Raw genomic sequence first — 21,763 nt, 5'->3', positions numbered from 1 at the left:
GCAGAGATCCCCTAGACCTTGTTGTGACGGTTCCAGCCCAGGTGTTGGACTCCCTGTGCTGGTGGCTCAATCGGCGAGTAGTCTGCGAGGGTATCCCCTTCGCCTCACCGCAGCCTGCTCTGACACTAGTGACAGACGCGTCAGACCTCAGCTGGGGAGCTCACTTAAGGGACCTAAGGACACAGGGCTTGTGGTCCAAGGCCAAGATGTCACTCCACATCAATGTGAAGAAGCTCAGGGTGGTTCATCTAGCCTGCCAAACCTTTCACGCTACTCTGGAAGGTCACAGCGTGACAGTTCTGACAGACAACACCATCGCCATGTTTTATATAAAGAGGCAGGGCGGAGCCCGCGCCTCTCCCCTCTGCCAAGAGGCCCTTCTCCTGTGGGACTTTTGTATAGCCCGCTTCATCCATCTCGTAGCATCATATTTCCCAGGAGAACTAAACAAGCTAGCAGACAACCTCAGCAGGTCGTACCGCATGCACGAGTGGTCGATGAGATCGGACATCTTGCGATCAGTCTTCCAGAAGTGGGGGTTTCCCCAAATGGACCTCTTTGCCACCAAGGACAACAGCCAATGTCCGCAGTTTTGCTCGTTCCAGAACCACAATCCGGGCTCGGTTGCAGATGTATTCACCATCCCTTGGAGGTGTCTGAAGTACACCTTTCCTCTGCTCCCGCTCATCCACAGAGTCCTCCTCAAAGTTCGCAGGGACAAGGCGATGATCATTTTGATCGCCCCAGCTTGGCCTCATCAGCACTCGTTTACAACCCTGCTAGAGCTGTCAGTGGCCATCCCGATTGCCCTGGCCCTACACCGGGATATCATCACGCAGGACCGCAGGTGCCTACTCCACCCGGATCACTAGGGCAGCCTATCTAGCTAAGTGGAAAAGATTTTCCTTCTGGTTTGAGCCTAAGCAGATACAGCCATTCCAGGCCACTATTCCAGTCGTCTTCGAATACCTCCTGCACCTCAAGCATTAGGGTCTCGCTCCTTCCTCAGTCAGAGTGCATCTAGCTGCCATTTTAGCGTTCCACCCGGGGGAATTCGGATGCTCTGTGTTTTCTAACCCCATGGTGGTGCAGTTCCTCAAAGGGCTGGAGAGAGTGTTCCCCTACTCTCACCCGCCAGTCCCTCCCTGGAACCTTAATCTGGTCCTTTCCAAGCTCATGGGACCCCCGTTCGAGCTCCTGGCCTCTTGCTCTCTCCTTCACCTCTCCTGGAAGGTGGCGTTCCTGGTGGCCATTACGTCGGCGAGGAGGGTGTCCGAATTGAGGGCCCTAACCTCGGAGCCTCCTTATACGGGTTTTTATAAGGACAAAATACAACTCAGGCCACACCCGAAATTCATCCCTAAAATAGTCTCACAATTTCATATGGGATGGGACATTTGTTTGCCAGTGCTCTTTCCTAAACCACACACGGACCTGAGTCACCATAACCTGCACACTCTGGATGTCCGAAGGGGCCTGGCATTCTATTTGGAACAAACTAAATCTTTCCGCAAGTCAACGCAGTTGTTTGTCACCATAGCCGATAGAATGAAAGGGCTTCTGGTCTCGGCACAACGTATATCATCGTGGATTGTGGACTGCATCCGCATGTGCTATGAGCTCACCAAGGTTCCAGCCCCAGCGATCACAGCTCACTTGACAAGGGCACAAGCGTCCTCAACAGCTTTCCTGGTGCATGTCCCGATCCAGGAGACCTGTAAAACAGCCACCTGGTCATCGGTGCACCCATTCACAGCCCACTATGCAGTCAACCAGCAGGCCAGAGATGACGTGGTGGTTGGCAGGGTCGTTCTCCAATCAATTGCTCCATGACTCCTACCCTCCTCCTATGGTAATCTTGTGAGTCATCTAATGTGGAATGGACGTGAACAAGCACTTGAAGAAGAAAAATCGGTTACCTACCTTTTGTAACTATTTTTCTTCGAGATGTGTTGTTCACGTCCATTATACTTCCCACCCTCCTTCCCCTCTGTCAGAGTCTCGGACAAGAAGGAACTGAAGGGGAGTCTGGTCGACGGGGGTATTTATGCTCCAGCATAGAGGCGTCACTCTAGGGTGCTCCCCTGCTGACCCGACGGGAGCCGCTAAGGGGAAAAGTTTCCGACGTCCATGCACGCGGCGCGCGCACACCTAATGTGGAATGGACGTGAACAACACGTCTCGAAGAACAACAGTTACGAAAGGTAGGTAACTGTTTTTTCTGCAGTATCTATTCATTTGCACCAAAAGAGAGGCTGAAGTGCTGTAAAGTATCTAGGTGGATTCAGTGGAGGCAACAGTGAACGATGTGGAATGTAGAGGAAGAAAGTGGGGAAGAGGGGATTTACAAAGGACAGACTTGCCTGTGATTCACAACTCAGGAATTCTGACAAATCAACCCAGATGTGTTGGAATGTTGCCTCTGTGTCTCTAGATGCTATTTGACTTCTTGCTACACAACTTTGGTCTTTCCAGGCATTTACATCTTTCCCCTCTGGATAAGTTTTGCTGTTGTACCTTTGCAGTGTAACAGTCATTTCTGTGAAAGCTTGTTTTTTTACCTATTCCCTAAAGGCTTGGTTATGTAGCTGTTAATTTTTTTAAAGTTAAATGTCATGTTAGGCTCTGTAGTGTAGACATATCTTATATGTCAACATAGTTATGCCAGCATGGCCCCCTAGTGTAGGCACGGACTACGCTGACAGAAATGTTTTGTCAGTACGGGAACACCACCTCTCCGAACAATGCTAGCTGTGTCAACAGGACCCCTCTTCCATCAACAACGCTGCATCTATCCAGGGGGTTTGTTGGCATAGCTATGTCAGTCGGGGTGGGGGTTTTCATACTCCTGACTGGCATAGCTATGCCGAGGTAACTCACAAGTATAGACCAAGCCCTAATATGGTCAACTTTTAAACCTACGCAAACAGGACAAGTGGAAATGAGTATTTAATATATCCAGACATGATTAGCTCTTCATTTGCAACATATACAATTTAAACTACTGGGGCAAAATTAAGGCAAACTTCTCCTATTTGAGTGTCCAGTATTTTCAGGATAAAATTAGGATGCATAAGAAAAGTATGAGCGAAATGATTCCTTTGTTGGCTTATGTTTTTGTTCTGTGTTCCTGCTCAGAGGAGCACTGCTTTCTCAATTCAGTGGCATGTTGCTTGTTCTCAAATCAGTGTGTGGAATGCAGAGATGACGCCACAAAACAGATGGAAGATAAAAATGTGCTAAGCCAAAATATCCTTCTTGCTACATTGGCATGAGCATTGTACATGTATTAGAAATCGGGATTATAATAATGCACAGTATTTTAAGTGTAATTTTCTAGTGTGCATTTCAGTTGAATAAAAAGCTTATTTTATATGCACACTTTCCACAGTCCCCATTTTCTTTGCCCTTTCCATATTTTAATTTGCATTCAATTGCTCCTCTGACTGGTTTGGGAGATTTAGAAAAATGTTGCCCCTGTGTTTTTAGGCCACCACTTTCTTACCCCAGAGGTGAGACCCGTTTATAAGTGGCTCAAGTTCTGGTGCTCAGGGTTTACAGTTAGCATTTGCTAACAATTACAGCACAGCAGCATGAGAGATCTTATAGCTGTGTTTCTACTAGGTATGGGAACCACCATATCTTTGGCTTTGCAAAGTAAGCAAATAAGAGCTACCAAGTTTGAGGACTGAATTGGAAAGTAACAGACTGTATTTCAATGGGATGGTTTGTCCAGTGCACGTGCACAAAGTATTGCAAAATAAAATTCATATATGGAAGAGAAATTACTAAACATATGTTCATAGTCTTATGTTAATACTAGTACAACCTGTTACTGGTCTGAATGATGTTTTGGGGAAATAGGTCTTGTGGCTGGACAGCATGAATAATAAAAAAACTTGTTTACAAGGGTAATGGTTTAGTTGGAGGTCTGTATGCAGAAATCAGGGGCAAGCTCCATTAATGATTTCCCAAGGTGTGGTTTAGCACTAGGGTGTGAGTAAAACAACCTTTGGGGTTGGGATACAAATATCTGCTCAAAAGATGAGTGCTGTATGCGTAGGTGTCTATGCACTCGTCATTCTTCCACATGCTGCTATACAAATACATAATTAAATGGATCCCTTGTCATCCAAATTAGGAGGGAAATGGTGTAATGGCCATACCAGGTGTTTGTAGCAGTGCCAAAGTGCAGCAAACAAATCATCTCAATAACTGGAGTAAAGTGTAGAAATACAGATCAGAGGTGAACACAGATTGGAAAGGATGGTGGGTTTAAAAACACTTATTTTGGGCATTTTACACGTAACACTTGTGAATATCCTGTCAAGTTAATTTTTAAAAAGTTAAAGCCTTTGCACTGTATGTGGCATGTGCTTTTTAGAACAGCGTAGTCAACTCCTTTCTCTCCCTCCTTTCACTTCAATACAAATTTATCACCTTTTCCATTGCAAACTGATGTGCGTTCAGGCCAAAATTCGGGAATGTGGGGAGGGAGGGAATACCGTGAGCTAAATGTAAAATACAATGCAGAAAACCCCTGCTGTCCCAAACTTTGAAATGTATGACTGTAATTTATGAGGGGGAGGGGGAAATTATGGTGGAAGAAGAAGTGAGAAGAACATTTAAGGCTTGTCTGAACAGTGTGTTAGTCCACACTAGATGAGTGTAAATTCTAGTGTGCCCTAGTGTGTTATGCACTAACTGCCTCTTGTGGACCCACTAAAAATTACCTAGTGCATGTTAATGTAGTCCTGTTGAAACTTAGAGTTTTCAAAAAATTTACACAAAATATTGAAATAATGCAGTTGCTTAAATATGGTCAAATAGTATGTTCCTCTCTTTTTAATATTAATCTCTGCAATGGTAGCATCAGATGGTGCACTTTTTGATTTTAAAATCCCATTTCTAAAAGGGACTTAGATATTTAGTATCTTAAGTCTCACAGAAAGGCCATGGGACTTAAGCTCCTGATATGCCTAACTTACTTTGGCGTAGGCTCCTAAGTCACTTATGTCCTTTTAAAAAAAAAATACAAATTGAAAGGACACTTATCAGATACTAGCTCTGAAAGAAGAAACCTTTACAAATACAGAAGATCTATGGGAATGTTTCTATAACCCTTTAAAAATTGTGTGAAAATTGCTCTTTAAATAAACACTCTACGGTGTTTGTTACAAGGATATTGTAGCGCTGTGCTGATGGCCAAGACCATGCAAGGTAAACTGACAGTTTTTGAAATGGGTATTGTATTAGCGTTTGTGTCATTCAGTCCAGACCAGGGAGTCGTCAGTTATTTTTTTTTTAAAGTTGTTTAATTTCTAAGGTAAAAATATGCAAATTGTAATGAAATTACAAGGAGATGGAAAGAAATTTCAAAGAGTTCTGAAAAATTGCTTGAATATCATGGCATAGGTTAATGACCAGTCGTTTTTCTCCCCTTTCACAAAATAACTTAAGAGCAGTTCTTCTGTGGTGTCTTACGTAATTGCAGCCTTTCAGTGGCTGTACAGTGTCAGCAATAACTGGGAGGTTAGGTCAATCATAGAAATATTTAGATTGCCAGGGTATTGCAGTGAATAACCTCATTTAAAAATACTAATAACCAGCCTCAAATACTAATCAGATGCTCCGAAGATTTTAGGAAAGAAACTGCACAGGAGACAGGCTTGTTTTAGCAGATGTTTCTGAGGCCTTACTATATTTATGTATGGAGAAATTTGAAGTTGGTGTCATGTTCATCTGCCAAAGATCCAGGAGTTGCAGCTTTGTGTGTGAGCTCCGAGGCCGATAAGCGTTATAGCAGAGAAGTGCAGTTGAAGAGGATCGTATTGAGATTGTACTATTATCTACTTGTCCAGTAATTCCCTAATTCCTAGAGAAAGCTATTGAATTAAAATAAAAGTTCTCGCTGTTGCTGAATGAAGTTTGAAGTAAGAGCACAGAACATACTTAATCCTCAGTTCTGTTCCCCTGATGCCAGGTCTTTGAAGTCCTTCCTCTTCAGTTCAAAGAGAAAATGCATGTTTATTTTAGTAGGAAGTATTTGTATTAGTTCTTACTATTTGGCTTCATTTTGTGTATCCTGACCTGTTTTACAAGAAAATTATTTTGCTACCACTCTAAACAACTGTAGTTCTCTGCCAAGGAACATCTATGTTGATTGACTCAGCCTCCTAGGGCCCTCATATGAAAAACAGTTGGATTCTCTTCAGTATTTGTTTTGTTTCTTCTGCACACTCTCCTTCCATCCTAACTTGACTTCCTGCTTCTTGATAGAAACTTGTCTCAAGTAATGACACTATACCCAATGCTAATGCTATTTTGCGAATCGGTACACAAGGCAATCAGCTACTCCTGTTCATCATGAACTAGGTTCACCACTGCAGTTAGGGCTTGTCTACACTTACCGGGGGTTCGACGCGCAGTGATCAATGCATCGGCGGTCGATCAACCGCCAATCACTCTCCTGTCAACTCCGGTACTCCACCTGAACGAGAAGCGCAAGGTGAGTCGACGGGAGAGCATCTCCAGTCGACATCGCGTAGTGTGGACCCCGCAGTAAGTAGATCTAAGTACGTTGACTTCAGCTATGTTATTCACGTAGCTGAAGTTGCGTAACTTAGATCAATCCCCCCCGTAGTGGAAACAAGGCCTTAGTTAGATATTTGCTTCTCACTCTGATGGTAATGTTATGGCATGTTGATCTGTAGCAGTCATATTTTAACTACTGAGTACGTATGCTACATGGATTCAAGAATACCTTTAGGAATCATTTTAATATTCTCTTCAGAGGTCGGCTCGGGAGAGAGTATAAAAGATTTATCTGGTAAAATTTGTTTGCTGCAGATGTATCATAAAAGTGTTCAGTGATCACACAAGTGTTTAATTTGCTGTGGTTTCAATAGCAGATTTCATCACAACTAGACAAACAGAAGTGGGTTTTAGCCCACGAAAGCTTATGCCCAAATAAATTTGTTCATCTCTAAGGTGCCACAAGGACTCCTCATTGTTTTTGGTGATACAGACTTAACACGGCTACCACTCTGAAAACTGCATATTAAGTACGGTCATTATTGTCTATGTAAATTTGTCAAACATAATTTTTTTGTCTGAACTGTGAGTGCTCAAGGCTGGATTAACCACTATGCAAATAGGTCAGTAAGTGCCTGTCACCCTGAGGGCATGAGGCCTTGTTTGCAACCATCCTGGCTCTGCATCTAGAAACGAGCTCTGCTTTTGGCAACCAGGCATCAAACCAGTAGACACAATACCCTGTGGGTTAGGAACAGAGAATTGGATGCTTCAGAGGCACAGGCTAGGGGGCTAGCTCTTGGATGGTTTAGGACACAAATTCGGAGGGGTCATCAGCTGACCAGTGGACTGGGTGACAGACGCCCATAGGGGAGCAAGGAGCCATGGGTTACAGAGAGCTTTAACACTTCATGCATGGCCAACACTTCTGAAAATCAGGCTCTTTAGTTACCTAGTGTGGAAAAAATTGTCTCAAGGATTAAGAATATTGGAATCAGCTATCACAAGCAGGTGTATTCCATGGAAAAAATTATTTTACATGTAGGACTAATTAGGTTAGGCCAGGGATCGGCAACCTTTGGCACGCGGCCCATGAGGGAAAGCCCTGGACGGGACAGGACGGTTTGTTTACCTGCAGCATCCGCAGGTTCGGCTGATTGCAGCTCCCATTGGCAGCGATTCGCCGTCCCAGGCCAATGGGGGCTGCAGGATGCAGCAGCCAGCATATCCCTTGGCCCGCACCGCTTCCCGCAGCCCATCCAAGAGCTAGCCCCCTCGCCTGTGCCTCTGAAGCCAACCACAGCTTCCACTGGCCGCGATTCACCGCTCACGGCCAGTGGGAGCTGTGATTGGCTGAACCCGCGTGTCAAACGTTGCTGATCCCTGGGTTAGGCTGTTTATTTTGGGAATAGAACCTGGGCAAAGTTTTCAAAAGTGCCTAAGTCTTATTCTCAGAAGTGACAGGCTCCTAAGTCCCTTTTCACTTTGAATGAGACTTGGATTCCTAAGTGAAAATGGAAAGAATTATCCCATGTAAATACTGTATTGTGTTCTGTTGGACTTGATTAAGTTTGCTTATGGTCTGGAAGACTTTGTAAGCACTGTTGGCTGAATTGCTTGGGTTCAAGGTGTCCACTACGCATTCGGTCCATTTGGTTTGGTTTACCAAAGTTTGAACTTTGTTCCTTAAATGAATAATAGGTATTGTCTATAAATAACTATAGTCATAAGGAGCAGATAATGAGCCAACCTGTGCTGTTTTGTAGTCTTATTCCTTGTCAGGACTGAGATCCCTACTTTGAACTTTAGGGTACAAATGTAGGGGCCTGCATAAAAACTTCTAAGCTTAATTACCAGCTTAGCTCTGGTTCGGCTGCCACCATTTTCAATGGATTCCCTCCCTGGGAAACCTTGAAAAACCTTCACCAAATCCCTGGTGAAAACAAATCCAACCCCTTGGATTTAAAACAAGGGGAAATTAACCATTCCCCTCCTTCCTCCCACCAACTCCTGGTGAATCAAGATCCAAAACCCCTTTGGATCTAAAACAAGGAAAAAATCAATCAGGTTCTTAAAAAGAAGGTTTTTAATTAAAGAAAAAGGTAAAAATCATCTCTGTAAAATCAGTATGGAAATCAACCTTACAGGGTAATCAAACTTAAAGAGCTCAGAGGACTCCCCTCTAGTCTCAGGTTCAAAGTACAGCAAACAAAGAGAAACACTCTAGTAAAAGGTACATTTACAAGTTGAGAAAAACAAAGGAAAACTAACACGCCTTGCCTGGCTATTTACTTACAAGTTTGAAATAGGAGAGGCTTGTTTAGAAAGATGTGGAGAACCTGGATTGATGTCTGGTCCCTCTCAGTCCCCGAGAACGAACACACTCCCAAACAAAGAACACAAACAAAAGCCTTCCCCCCCCAAGATTTGAAAGTATCTTGTCCCCTTATTGGTCCTTTAGGTCAGATGCCAGCCAGGTTACCTGAGCTTCTTAACCCTTTACAGGGAAAAGGATTTTGGAGTCTCTGGCCAGGAGGGATTTATAGTACTGTACACAGGACAGCTATTACCCTTCCCTTTATAGTTATGACATTCCTATTGTAAATGATAGGGTTGCACACGTGTCGGGGGATATGAGTCTGACCTAGTCCCAGTAACTGTACAGCTTTGTGAAAACTGGGTTGTTCGCGTCACTTTAAGATATACCTAAGGTAATACATAGTTAATGAAATTAAAACAATATTGTTGAGTATTGTAGTTTTTTAATTATAGTTGTTGTAAAGCTGTGTGTTTTTTTAATCCACAATTGTAATTTTTCATTATTTTTCATACAAGTATTTTGTCAAATTAATTTTTCATTGGATATTATGAATCTTTTTTGTCTGAGAGCAACATTATAGGCAAGGGTCTTAGAATATATGCTTAAATAGAAAAATCAAAACCTTAATTTTGCATAAGATATTGCAGCATTACTAGCATGTGAGAGGTCTTGAAATTAAGCAAAATTTGCTGCCTAATGTCATCAGTTTCCAACAGCATTATAGTTTAGAGTCATATTCAGGGTTTTAGAGAAAATCACAGGTAATGTTCGTACAGTTTATCAAAGCAACTGTTCAAAGGTAATTGGAGTAAGATCTTAATTCTGTTCTTGAGGGACCTCAAATAGGAATTATTTTTCCCGTTGGAAATAGTAAATAAAATCAAAGTATTAAAAAAAAAAAAGACCAGATTTCATGAACATATGAGGTTCAGACACAAGAATTTGAGAGGTCATGATAAATGAGAGAGAGAATGATCTGGGTAAACAAGATACTGTACTTGCAAGTTGTTTTATGCATCACACTGAAATGAATAATTCAGCCAGTTGGCATTGCAAGTTATATACTCTGTCTGGATTTAGTATGGTTCTATATTTGAGTAAGTGGACTTCATAATTGCCCTAGCTAAATAGGTGACGTATTGAGAGCTGATGAATATTTTCCATAGGGACACTACCTGAGATTGTGTTCTGCACTGAGGCTAGGAAAAGCAGAAAATTCAGCTTATTTTTGATGTACCCCTTTGACTGCTATTGTTGATTTTCATGACCACTGCTCAGTGCCATGTACCTTTTATGTATGTGTCACTCAGCAGTGTAAATTTAGCTATTGAGATACATCTCCCTTCCTTCCTTCCTTCTCTCAGGGAGTGTTACCATAGCATTTTCCTCCCAGTGACTACCTCACAGAGCTGCAGATGGGACTGACTCTGAATTCTGTGTTGGTCGCTCCGATACGATGTAGTAGGAGAATGGGAAAGAGGGTAACATAGCAGCATGGATAAAACTCCACTTGTTTTTCCAGCAAGAGAACACCTTCTGTCTGACATGGGTTCATCAATTTTTTTCTTAACATTGAGAACTGAATTTTGTATAAACAGAAGCAAATCTTGTGGGCTTTCTCATCTGTTTGCTTCTCCCAAGGAGATTCATACGAGATAGTGTCTGCCTGACACCAGCGTTCACTTCTTTTCTCTTGTAGCTATGGACATGGCTCGAGGAGTTACAAAAAGAGCTGCTTGATGATGTCTATGCAGAGTCTGTGGAGGCTGTACAAGACTTGATCAAACGCTTTGGCCAGCAGCAACAGACCACTTTACAGGTTACAGTCAATGTCATTAAGGAAGGGGAGGATCTTATACAGCAACTAAGGTAATGCTTTTTTTTTTTTTTTTTTAAGAGAAGTTGGTGTTAAATCTCTTCAACATTGTGTTTTAAAAGCATTGGGTATATTTCTCCTTAAGCCTCTTCCCGCATATACTTCCCCCATATAATGAATCATTACCCTCTTGATTTTTTTGTGGGGGGAAGGGCGAGTATAAGAAGCTACCCTGCATGAATATAAATATTAGCAGTACTACTAGATGTGTTTCATTCTATGCAGATCTTATCTAACCCTTTGTTTACAGGAAGTTAGGCTCACAAACATTACCTTCGCATAAAGGAGAGTTAGCCTCCATAAATTATCTCTGTGACATGAGTCAGCGGGGTATCAGTCAGAGGCATCCGTGTGGCATGACATGCTTAAGAATGACTGAACTCTGAGCAGCAGCCCTCTCTAAAGAGACTGCTTGTTTTAAACTGACACTTGAAGTTCTTTTGAATGTTAGCACGTGACATGATTGGTTTTTTTCCTGTAGAGGCAATGTGAACGTGTGGTCCTGTCCATTACTGGTAGCTTAAATAAATCCTTGGGCACTTTCTGTATTCTGCAGAAGTGGGTGTTACCTCATCGGTGGTGGTGGTGGTTTTTTTTTTCTCTTTTTCTTTTTGGCTTTATGCTCAAGTAAAATTGAATCACGTAATTTAGCATACAACTAAGTAGGTAGTCATCATGTCTCATTTCCTCTTCAAAATGAAAAGTTTTACATGGGTTTAAATTTTACTCTTGACACAAATAGAATGTGGATTGAATACATGTATTAAACAAGAATATGCCTATATGTTGAACACTGAGGCAGAAAAAGAAAGTAATCTAGTATCCTGATGCTTTATTAAATTACTACTGCATAATTTTAATAATTTATCAAAGGACCTTATGTGCTGAAACAAGGCCAGCTTCCTCCTAGTGTTGTTCATACTAATGGTTTTAGTTAAAGAGCTTTGTCATGCACGTTTAACGGTTGACTGTATGTAATCCAATTCCTGCTGCTTTTTTTCATAATACCCCTTTTCCTTCCTTTCCGCTTTCAATAGGGATTCTGCCATTTCTAGTAACAAGACCCCTCACAACAGTTCCATCAATCACATAGAGACAGTACTGCAGCAGCTGGATGAGGCCCAGTCTCAGATGGAGGAGCTTTTTCAGGAGCGCAAGATCAAGCTTGAACTCTTCCTGCAGCTACGCATATTTGAGAGAGATGCAATAGATGTGAGTCTCTGTTTTGTGCATAACATTCATTAAATTTGCTTTAGACCTATTGGAAGATTTATACTAAGAAGGATATATTTTGACACACGAAAATGATGATTTCACTGGTTTAGTTGTTACCTGAATGGTCTGATGGATTTGCTTTCCTCCAGACTATGGGAGTGGCATGGCCTGAGTGTAGAACTGGAAGCTGAGGACTCCTTCATTCTAATCCGAGCTCTGATAAACACACTCTGTGGCCACTGGCAAATTACTTAATCTTGCTGCTACAGTTAATCCATGTGTAAAATGGGGCGTTAAACTATCAAATTGACTTTTTCACAGGGGTGTTGAGGATGAAATCACTGTAAAGAGCTTAAGTATGAAAAAACACTACATTAATGCTATTCAGTAGTAGTTATAACCGTCCTTTCTTCCTCTTCTGCACACGAGACTCTCAGTTGCAGATATATCAAACCTCAAGAGTGCTTCTGAATGGCTGTTTTTGCTGCTCTTGGAAAGCCATAGCTGCTGCAACTAAAACAAACAAAAAGTCCCCCTCCCCCCCCCCACACTTTTCCATAGCATTTAAAATAACAAAACCCACCCATTCAGTTTTACTGCAAAACCTGCCCAAACTTGCAAGCAGCTTGTGGACTGGCCAACACTTGGATGAAAATACTTGCTATTGGTGTGAACACTTTTTGGCTATCCGTACTTTAAGTAACTTTATGTATAAAATTAATCCACAGAAGAATCTAGATTCCCCGTTTGTTAGTAAGATGGCCTTTCAAAGATGCTGTTGGGTTAATCATGTATCCTTTTAAAAAAAACAAAACAACCCAAGCTCTTAACTGCTGTTTGATACTATAAATGCCCACAAAAATTCTCAGAAACTTAATGAAGAATTAAAGCTGACCAGTGGTGCCTGAATGTGGAGAGTGGCTAAATTTAAACCTGTGAAAACAAAGAATTGAAGAGTTAAGGTTCATGCCAACCTCCACAATGCAACCTTAACTCTGCCCTATGGAGCTGGCAATAGCCACGAGAAATGGCTAGAAAGGGGGTGCAAAGGTTAACAAACTACTGAGATGTGGTGGTTTCTCAGTCTCTTCATGTCTTCAAATCAAGAATCTTATTGAAAGATGCTTTAGTCAGACCAAAACTGTTAGGTCCAATGCAGGAGTAATTGGGTGAAATTCTGGCCTGCGTTACACAGATATTTAACAACAGAGTATATCTACTATAAGGAGATATGAGGGAAAACTAAGAACATGCCATTGTTTGCACTGTGCTCCACACACCTGAATTCCAGTATTTATCTGCATGCATTCTAGCTACAGTCATTGTGCTAGGTGTTTCTGTTCTGAATGGTGGAGTGATTTGTTGGGGCAACTTGGCAGAACTGCAATGAGTAGAGAGGTGCTTGTGTACCTTGAGGAATCAAATATGCCTCATTTCAGCACTGAATTTGGTAGCATGTCAACAGAGGTGCACAAAGGTGTCTGTCTGACATAGGGACTGTCAGTGGTCTGGTGACATACCTCACTGGTCTCAAGGGCTTACTGAGGGTTACGTGAAGGCAATGTCTCAGAAGGAATCTACAGGGCAAGAGTGAAGGGTGGTTTATGTGGAGTAGGCACAGTGTTTGAGTGTAGGCCAGGTACAGGTAGCTTCTATTTGCTACATCTGAATTAAACCTGAGTATTGCCTTAGCTAAGGAAAAGTGTTACACTTCATTCTAGAGTGCTTATGTGCGCTGTTCCCAAAGTGTTGTGTAGTATCTATGAAGGCAGAGTATCCTCAGAGAGGAAACAGTCACAGTTGTGTTGCAAGAGTGGTGTGGACCTTAACTTTGTATTTCCTGGTTTTCACCAGGTTTAGCCACTCTCCACCTTCCAGAAGGGTACAAGGCACACCAGGCAGCCTTAACTTTCTGTTAATGACATTTTCGGCATTTAATTACCTTTGTTTAAAAAAAAATTCACAGCACCCCTGTGACAGGGCATGCCTCACCACTACGGCACCTCCTGCTGGCTGTCTGGGGAATTAGCGCTGTCACCTCTATTCCTGAACCCACGTCACTCCCAGGACCGCGGCGTCCTCTTCAGTGACACTGCCCTCCAGCTGTGCCACACATTCTATCCCCCCTTCCGGGGGAACCTGCAGTCTACTGTCCAGCCACTTCCTTCAGTGCAAACTGTAATCCACGGTCTAGCCCCTTCCTTCAGTGGCTCCAGCACCCTCCTTGCCCTTGTGTCAGGGCCTTAGTCTGCAGATCTCTGCAGCCTACTAGGAGCTGCCTTTAGCTCCCTGGGTCTCTGCCTGCAGCACTGCTCTGCGCAGGGTACTTGCTGCCCTCTGCCTACAAGGCAGCCACTCCTCCTCCCTTTTCAAGCTCCACGGAGTGACTCTCACTGCTCTGTTCTGCTGCCCTTCTTATATGGGCCAGCCAGGCCCTGATTGGTTGCTCCTATAAGCCCTTCTGTGATTGGCTGCCTCCCAGCGCAGCCTCCCTAGGGCTGCTTTTAACCTCTTTTCTGACAGTGTGGGCAGATGCCCCATCACAACCTCCTTTTACTATAGCCCAGCTCTCCCTCTCCACTGCCTCTGGCTCCTTAGCAATGATTACTCTGGCTACAGAAGGCACTGGCTGCATGTTGATCACTTCACTGACCCCCTCATCATCTCCCCTCTCTCCACCTGGCCAGCACAGCCTGGTTCTCCCTTCTCCCCACAGAGAAACTGGCATCAGCATGGGACCTGCAGTTTGAGGAGAGGCTGCAGGGACTAGCATGGAGTTAGTGGGGAGTCTCCCTATGTCTGTTCCCCATCTATTTAAAAAACAAGTAGCATCGACCTGCCTTACAGGGGAGTTGTGAGGGTAAATACAATAAAGATCGTGAGGTGTTCAGATACGTCAGTGATAGGGGCCATGTCAGTTCCTGTGATTGGATGGATGCATTGGCTGAAGCCCTGCAGCATCCCCACTTCACAGCTCTGACCCCTTCCTTTCCCCTTGACACTGTTCCAACACTCCCTCCGCACTGCTCTGACCCACATGTTCCTTCCCCTGTGCTCAGACTTGCCTTCCACTGCTCCAGTTACTCCAGCATTTCCTCCATCACGCCCACTGCTCCAACTCCCCCCACCCCCCACCCCCCACCCCCACGTACCTGTTGTTTTGAGCTCCACTCTCTCACACCAGCTCCACCCTCATCCTTGCCACTCCATGCCCCCTGCAAAGTTGAAGGGGATGTGGGAAGGTGATGGGACTGTGAGCTGCCTGAACCTGCTGGAGGCAAGAGAGTGGACAATCAGTGTGTTCTCCTCCCCTCCCCCCATCTAGGCCAAGTGTAGGGGATAGGACTCTGCACATCCATTTACAGCATAGGAGACATGTAGAAGTGGCCCATTAATGTCAGTGAGAAGTTCTCAGCAGAACGAGGGCACTCTACAGAGATGAATACAGTCTGAATCAATAGCTCTGAGTTACTGCAGCATTCATCTAAGTGCCTGTTCTTCACTATTATCTGGTCCCCCCCCCCCCCCCTTCCAGGATTGCTGCTCTTGTGGGCCAACTCAGCTCCTCAGTTTCCATGTTTTGTGCCTGCTCCAAGCATGTCTCCTCTCAGTTCCCGATCCAGAGGGTCAGGGACCTCCAGATGTTAGCTCACAAAAGCAATAGCGATTTGGGGCTCTGACCTTCTCAGAGGGTCATGGCCCCCCAGATTCTGTCTCATGCTGCAGGGCAGGAGTGAAGCTTAGAAGTGTCCAGAGGAGCAGAACCCCCTGCATTCTCATTCACCTATGGGGGGTTAGGGAGAGGGGCTCAGAACCTTCCAGAGGGACAGGGTTCCCCAGATCCCATCTCACGCGTGGGCGTGGGCAAGGAGACTGGCTCAGAGTCCCCAAATCCTGGCTCACTCTTGGCACCCAGGTGTGTCTCTAAGAGATGGGGCTGTGAATGGGCTCATCCAGGGCCGGAGGAGCAGCGCAGAGGAGGGAAGGGAAGAATGTGGGGCAAACAGTGTTTGAAGGCTCCCTTACCCTAACAAAGGTGGCTGTCTAGAGTGTTCTCACTTCTCAGTAGCTGTGCCAAAGCTCCGCCCTACAGGGGAAGTTTTGCAAAGGGACAGAGAACACACTCCCTCTACTACCCAACCCACCCCCTTGCTGCTCCAACCCCCCCACCTCATCTTCCTGCTTCTGCCCCACAAAAGTTTATAGGAGTCTGAAAATGTTAGGAGTAGCTCATGTAAGGGGCAGGGGCTGTTAAAAGGAAACCCTTGACCAAACTGGCCAGTAACATGCTCTTCTTTGATCATACTCACTTCTGTTGCTTAGGAAACAGCTGAAGACCCTGATTGTCTAGGGTCTTTCATCTTCACTTGGTTTAATTCCTTGACAGCAATTCTTAAGTAAAATCAGACTTTGCATTTAGATTTTAGAGCACGTTAAAGCAGAAATTTTGGTGTCAGGGCAAAATTCCCCAAAAGAGCCTTTGCTGGATGCAGGCAGAGAACAAGAAATATGCACAGCACACACTCTGTAAGCGCTGCCAAGGGTGGGGCTTGAACTCACAATGCATGGGAGTTGCTTAGGTTCAGTAAACATAACTTGTCACCTTGAGCCACCCAGTTGCTGTGACAACAGATGGCCTGGAAGCCCTTTTGCTGTTAACAAAGTCCTGGTCTTGCTGAACATATATGCTTGAATCTTTGTGCCAAGTTAGCACAAGCTGATTAGAAGTTCCTTACTCTAAAGTTAACAACTACTTCAATATTGCTTCCCCAGCAGGGTAGTGGGTGCTGTGCACTAACTGAGAGCAGTGCTGATTGACTGAGATCTAGTTGGGAAGGATCAGAGCCATAGGTTAAGCTTTAGGTGTCTGAAAAATCATGCTAAAACACTAGGGCATGTCTTCACTGGCAACATTAAGCCATGGCAGCGCTTCAACATGGCTTGTGTAGTTGTGGCTTGTGTAGTCGCTCTTAAAAAAAACACCTCCACGAGGGGAATAGCTCCCAGCGCTGGTGCACTGTCTACACTGGCGCTTTACAGCGCTGTAACTTGCTGCGCTCAGGGGGGTGTTTTTTCACACCCCTGAGCGAGAAAGTTGCAGCGCTGTAAAGTGCCAGTGTAGACAAGCCCTTAGATGACTTTCTAAAATGCTGTGGTAAGGGGAGGCTGTATCTTGGAAGTCTTTGCTCAAATGATCCCATATTTGGGCCACTGATATTACCCAGTATCCACCATGAGGCACAACAAATTTCAAGCCAATCAGAGGCAGCATGAGGATTTTAAAGCGCTTAGAGTAGTCCGTTTTTAAACAGAAAGTAATGCTCAAACTTGACTGTCACTACGTTGGCACTCAGCTCTGTTAACTGTTTGTGGTGGTTACTGTTTTACTTAGCTTTGATAGTGAAAATAAACTACTTGATTTCTCAAGCAATAGCACAATTCTGCAATATTTAAATCCATGGGTACTGTTATAGAATCATAATAAAATAGGGCTGGAAGAGACCTCAAGATGTTATCAAGCCCAGCCCCCTGCACTTAGACCATTCCTGACAGGTGTTTGTCCAATGGGGATTCTACAGTCTCCCTTGGAAGTTTATTCCAGTTCTTAACTATCCTTATAGTTAGAAAGTTTCTCCTAATATCTAACTTAGGCTAGGTCTACACTACTGGGCGGGGGAGGGAGGAGGAGAGGTCAACCTAAGATACGCAACTTCAGCTACGTGAATAGCGTAGCTGAAGTTGCGTATTTTAGGTCGACACACCTGGCTGTGAGGACGGCGGCGAGTCAACCACTGCCGCGTCGACTCCGCTTCCGCCTCTTGCCGCGGTGGATTTCTGGAGTCGACGGCAGAGCCATCGGGGATTGATTTTATTACTTCTTCACTAGATGCGATAAGTCAATCCCCAATAGATCGATTGCAACCCACCGATCCGGCGGGTAGTGAAGACATGCCCTTAATCTCCCTTGCTGCAGATTAAGCCCAATACTACTTGTCCTACCATCAGTGGACATGGAGAACAGTTGATCACTGTCCTCTTTTTAGAACACCCCTTAACATATTTGAAGACTATTCTCAGACACGGCCCCAGTCTTCTTTTCTCAAGACTAAACGTGCCCAGTTTTTTTATCCTTTCCACATACGTCAGGTTTTGTAAACCTTTTATCATTGTTGTTGGCTCACTCTCGTCTGGACTGTCTCCCGTTTGATCACATCTTTACTAAACGGTGGTGCCCAGAATTGGACACCGTATTCTAGCTGAGGCTTCACCAGTGCTGAGGAGAGCGGACGATTTACATCCCTTGTCTTATACAACAATCCAGTTAATACACCCTAAAATAATTACCTTTTTTCCAACTGCATCACATTGTTCACTTATATTCATTTTGTGATCCACTATAACCCCCAGATCCTTGTCAACAGTACTACCACCTACCCACGTATTCCCTAGTTTGTATTTGTGCATTTGATTTTTCCTTTCTAAGTTAAGTACTTTGCACTTATCTTCACTGAATTTCATCTTGTTGAATTCAGACCAATTCTCCCAATTTTTCGAGGTCCTTTTGAATTCTAATCCTGACCTCTGAAGTGTTAACAACCCCTCCCATCGTCATATCGTGCAAATATTACGAGTATACCATCAACTCCATTATCCTTGTCATTAATGAAAATGTTTACTAGTACCAGACACGTGTCAGATTCCTGCAGGATGCCGCTAGATACACCCTACCAGTTGGACAGCGAACCATTGATAACTACTCTTTGAGTATGGTCGTTCAACTAGTTGTGCATCCACCTTGTAGTAATTTAATCTAGACTGGATTTCCCCAGTTTGTTTATAAGAATGTCATGTGGGACTGTGTCAAAAGCCACACTAAAATCAAATTTTATCACTCCAACTGCTTTTTCCCTAACCACCAGGCCAGTAACCCTGTCAAAGAAGGAAATTAAGTTCGTTTGGCATCACTTGTTCTTGACAAATTTATGTTGGCTATTCGACCCTGTTATCCTGGAGGTACTTACAAACTGATGGTTTAGTAATTTGTTCCAGAAACTCGACTCACCAAAGCCCTGGCTCACTGTCTGTGCTGCCATTTATACCTCTGCTAGCTCGGTGTGCAGTGTCTGCATGCCATCCTGAGAGTGGACATTCCCTAAGGGATCCAATATGGCATACCTCAAAACATGCCTATGTTACAGTTTTAAAATACTGTGTGTTTAAGTGGCTAATTTGCATGATGTCTAGTAAGCAAAATAATCAGAGGAAAAAATGCATCCAAGCACATAACCCTTCTACCCATTGCTTAAGCTGTGATCCTTTCTGATCAGCTTTTTTGTCCCACATGGCCAGATAAACCCAATGGGTACCAATCAAGATTTTTGTGCAGCTTTCCTGTGTTCTTGTAACTTTTCAATCCTGAGTAACCCCTTGGCAGATCAGTGTCAGAGCCCCTCACCATGTTACAGTCCCCTATAATAGTGCCAGTTTTTCCCATAGCCAGTTAGGCAACAGCCCCAAGACCTGCATTCATACTACCCAGCTTACACCGCCTCCTGGTGCGTGACCAGTTGTACTGCATGAGCACCTCTTAGATGGACTATCTGGTTTTCAGTGTTTTCTACCTCTCTCTCCTAACTGCTGTTGGTGCCCATCTATCTTGCTCCCAAAATCCCAGTGCCCTAGGAATGGGCTTGTCCCAACAAATTGGTTTGTAGGATGATTCTTTTCCCATGCCAGTACCAATTTTCAGTGAAACACATGGGAGTCCAAAAAGGTTTTGTAGTAAAACATAGATAATAGGCCCCAGATCATTTGGTGTTTGAGATTTCTCTGTATGAAACAGGTTTGTTTGAGTCCATTGGCTGTTTATCTTTTTCTAACCTATCACAAGAAAGTAATCCAGCCTGATCAACAGTGAGGCTTGCAGATATTCTATTGGGATACTGTGCTAACTTTTGTATAAATTGCCTTTGTTTTTTTTTAATTAACTGTTTGCAGTTTCTGATAGTTGTTTATGCCTTAGGCTTGGTCTACACCCAAAACTTAAATCGACCTAGTTAAGCCAACCTACGCCATGGTGTAGACAGCGCTTTGTCAGTGGAAGAATTCTTTTGTCAAACTAGCTGCTTCCTCTTGAAGGGATGGGCTTACTACAGTGACGGGGGAAAAAACCTTCTATCACTGTAGTAAGTGTCTATGCTACAGCGGCATAGTTGCAGTGCTGCAGCTGTGCTGCTCTAGTGCTTGTCATGTAAACATCCCCCCGATGGTATCAGCTACAAGAGTGCTGCTAATTTTCAAATTGACACATGGAAAAATACTCGCCTGGGAAGAAACAAAACGACTTTGCATTTGATTTGAAGTACTAAAATAGTGTTTGCTAAAATACCATGTAATTGAAGTTGGAGCTGTGTCAAGAGATACGTAAACTAAGTTTGGGTACACTTAAAAGCAAGAATTCAGAATGTAAGATTGATTGGATAGGTTATATAATTACTGCACTTGAGTATTTCTTCATAAAATTCTCAATATACTACTATAAGAGTTTTGTTAAGCAGTTAGCTAGTAATGGAACACACTCAAGAAAACCGACAGTTCCTGCTCACAAAGGTGTGGTGTTATTGGTTCATTTTATTAATGCACCTGAGTGGTGTAGCTGAAGGCTAAACTGGCACACTATGCTGCTATATGACTGTTGTTTATTACCACTCTTAGCGTAAGCAAATAGATTTCCTACCTGAGGTGTTATGCCAAAGTTTATTTCTTTTACCCATGGGTACAAACACGATAATTCTGCTGCCTACAAAGTGATGTGCTTGTAAATTGATATTAAAAGTGCATGCGTGCGCGCACACACCCACATGCACGCTCTGCTGTTGGCCTACAGAGCCAGTGCTAACCTCAAGGAGGAATTCCTTACCTGCCAAATTAGCAGAATTTTCTTGCCTGCATACATCACAAAACTAATAACTTCCAAAACTTGCTCAGACAGCCCAGTGTTTATACAAGTCAGTAATAGTTATGTTAGTCTGTAGCTTAGATGTTCTGCTGAATGGATATTATGAAGTTGTTAGCTGGGGAAAGAACAGATGGGGGAGGAAAGCATAGTTCTTCTAACTTTTTTTTGAATTCCTGATCATCTGATTCTCTGGTACAAATGGAACAAGTTGTAGTTATTAATCCCAATAAAATCCTCTCCTTTCTCTGTATCAGATAATTTCAGACCTTGAGTCGTGGAATGATGAGCTTTCTCAGCAGATGAACGATTTCGACACAGAAGATCTTACAATAGCAGAGCAGAGACTCCAGCACCATGCAGACAAAGCCCTGACCATGAATAACCTGACCTTTGATGTCATCCACCAAGGACAAGATCTGCTGCAGTATGTCAATGAAGTGCAGGCTTCTGGTAAGATGGATCTGTCCCATCTTATTCCGGTTAATATCTTTAGAGGGATTATCCAAACTGATACTAACAGGGCTTCTGAAAGTGGCATCGATCCCCGTTAATCACAATCAAGAGGGGAGTGGACATGTATTTTGCTTCTTGAAAATAATTCCATAGCATTTAAATAAATTAGATGAAGCATGCTGAGCACTAATAAAGTAGATCCTACTAACAATTAAAATGCTCAGGTTTAAAGTAGGGGTGGAGGGAACTCTGTAGGAAGTGAAAGTAAATTGAAAGAGGAATAGAATTAATAGTACACGGAATTTATTTTGAGATCAGTCATGTCTGTAAATTATGCATTGACTTTACAAGTAAAAGCAATTCATATTTTAGTTTCTTAATCCTTTTCACTTGATTTTCTTTGCAA

The 21,763-nt window shown here is 43.5% G+C and overlaps 1 protein-coding gene across 3 annotated transcripts in view; it reads left to right on the top strand.

Moving 5' to 3' along the window:
* Positions 1–21,763, top strand: part of TRIO (trio Rho guanine nucleotide exchange factor) — a 433,666-nt gene that overhangs the window by 241,193 nt on the left and 170,710 nt on the right. For all 3 annotated transcript variants that reach the window (XM_054017964.1, XM_054017965.1, XM_054017966.1), the window contains exons 12-14: positions 10,554–10,723; positions 11,768–11,942; positions 21,159–21,354. In XM_054017964.1, the coding sequence (XP_053873939.1) occupies positions 10,554–10,723; positions 11,768–11,942; positions 21,159–21,354 (541 nt within the window). The remainder of the gene's footprint in view (positions 1–10,553; positions 10,724–11,767; positions 11,943–21,158; positions 21,355–21,763) is intronic.

The sequence above is a fragment of the Malaclemys terrapin genome, chromosome 2 (genome assembly GCF_027887155.1).
Source record: "Malaclemys terrapin pileata isolate rMalTer1 chromosome 2, rMalTer1.hap1, whole genome shotgun sequence".
NCBI classification, from domain to species: Eukaryota; Metazoa; Chordata; order Testudines; family Emydidae; genus Malaclemys; species Malaclemys terrapin.
The sequence above is the reverse complement of the archived record's forward strand: the minus strand, read 5'-3'. Positions and strand labels throughout refer to the sequence as shown.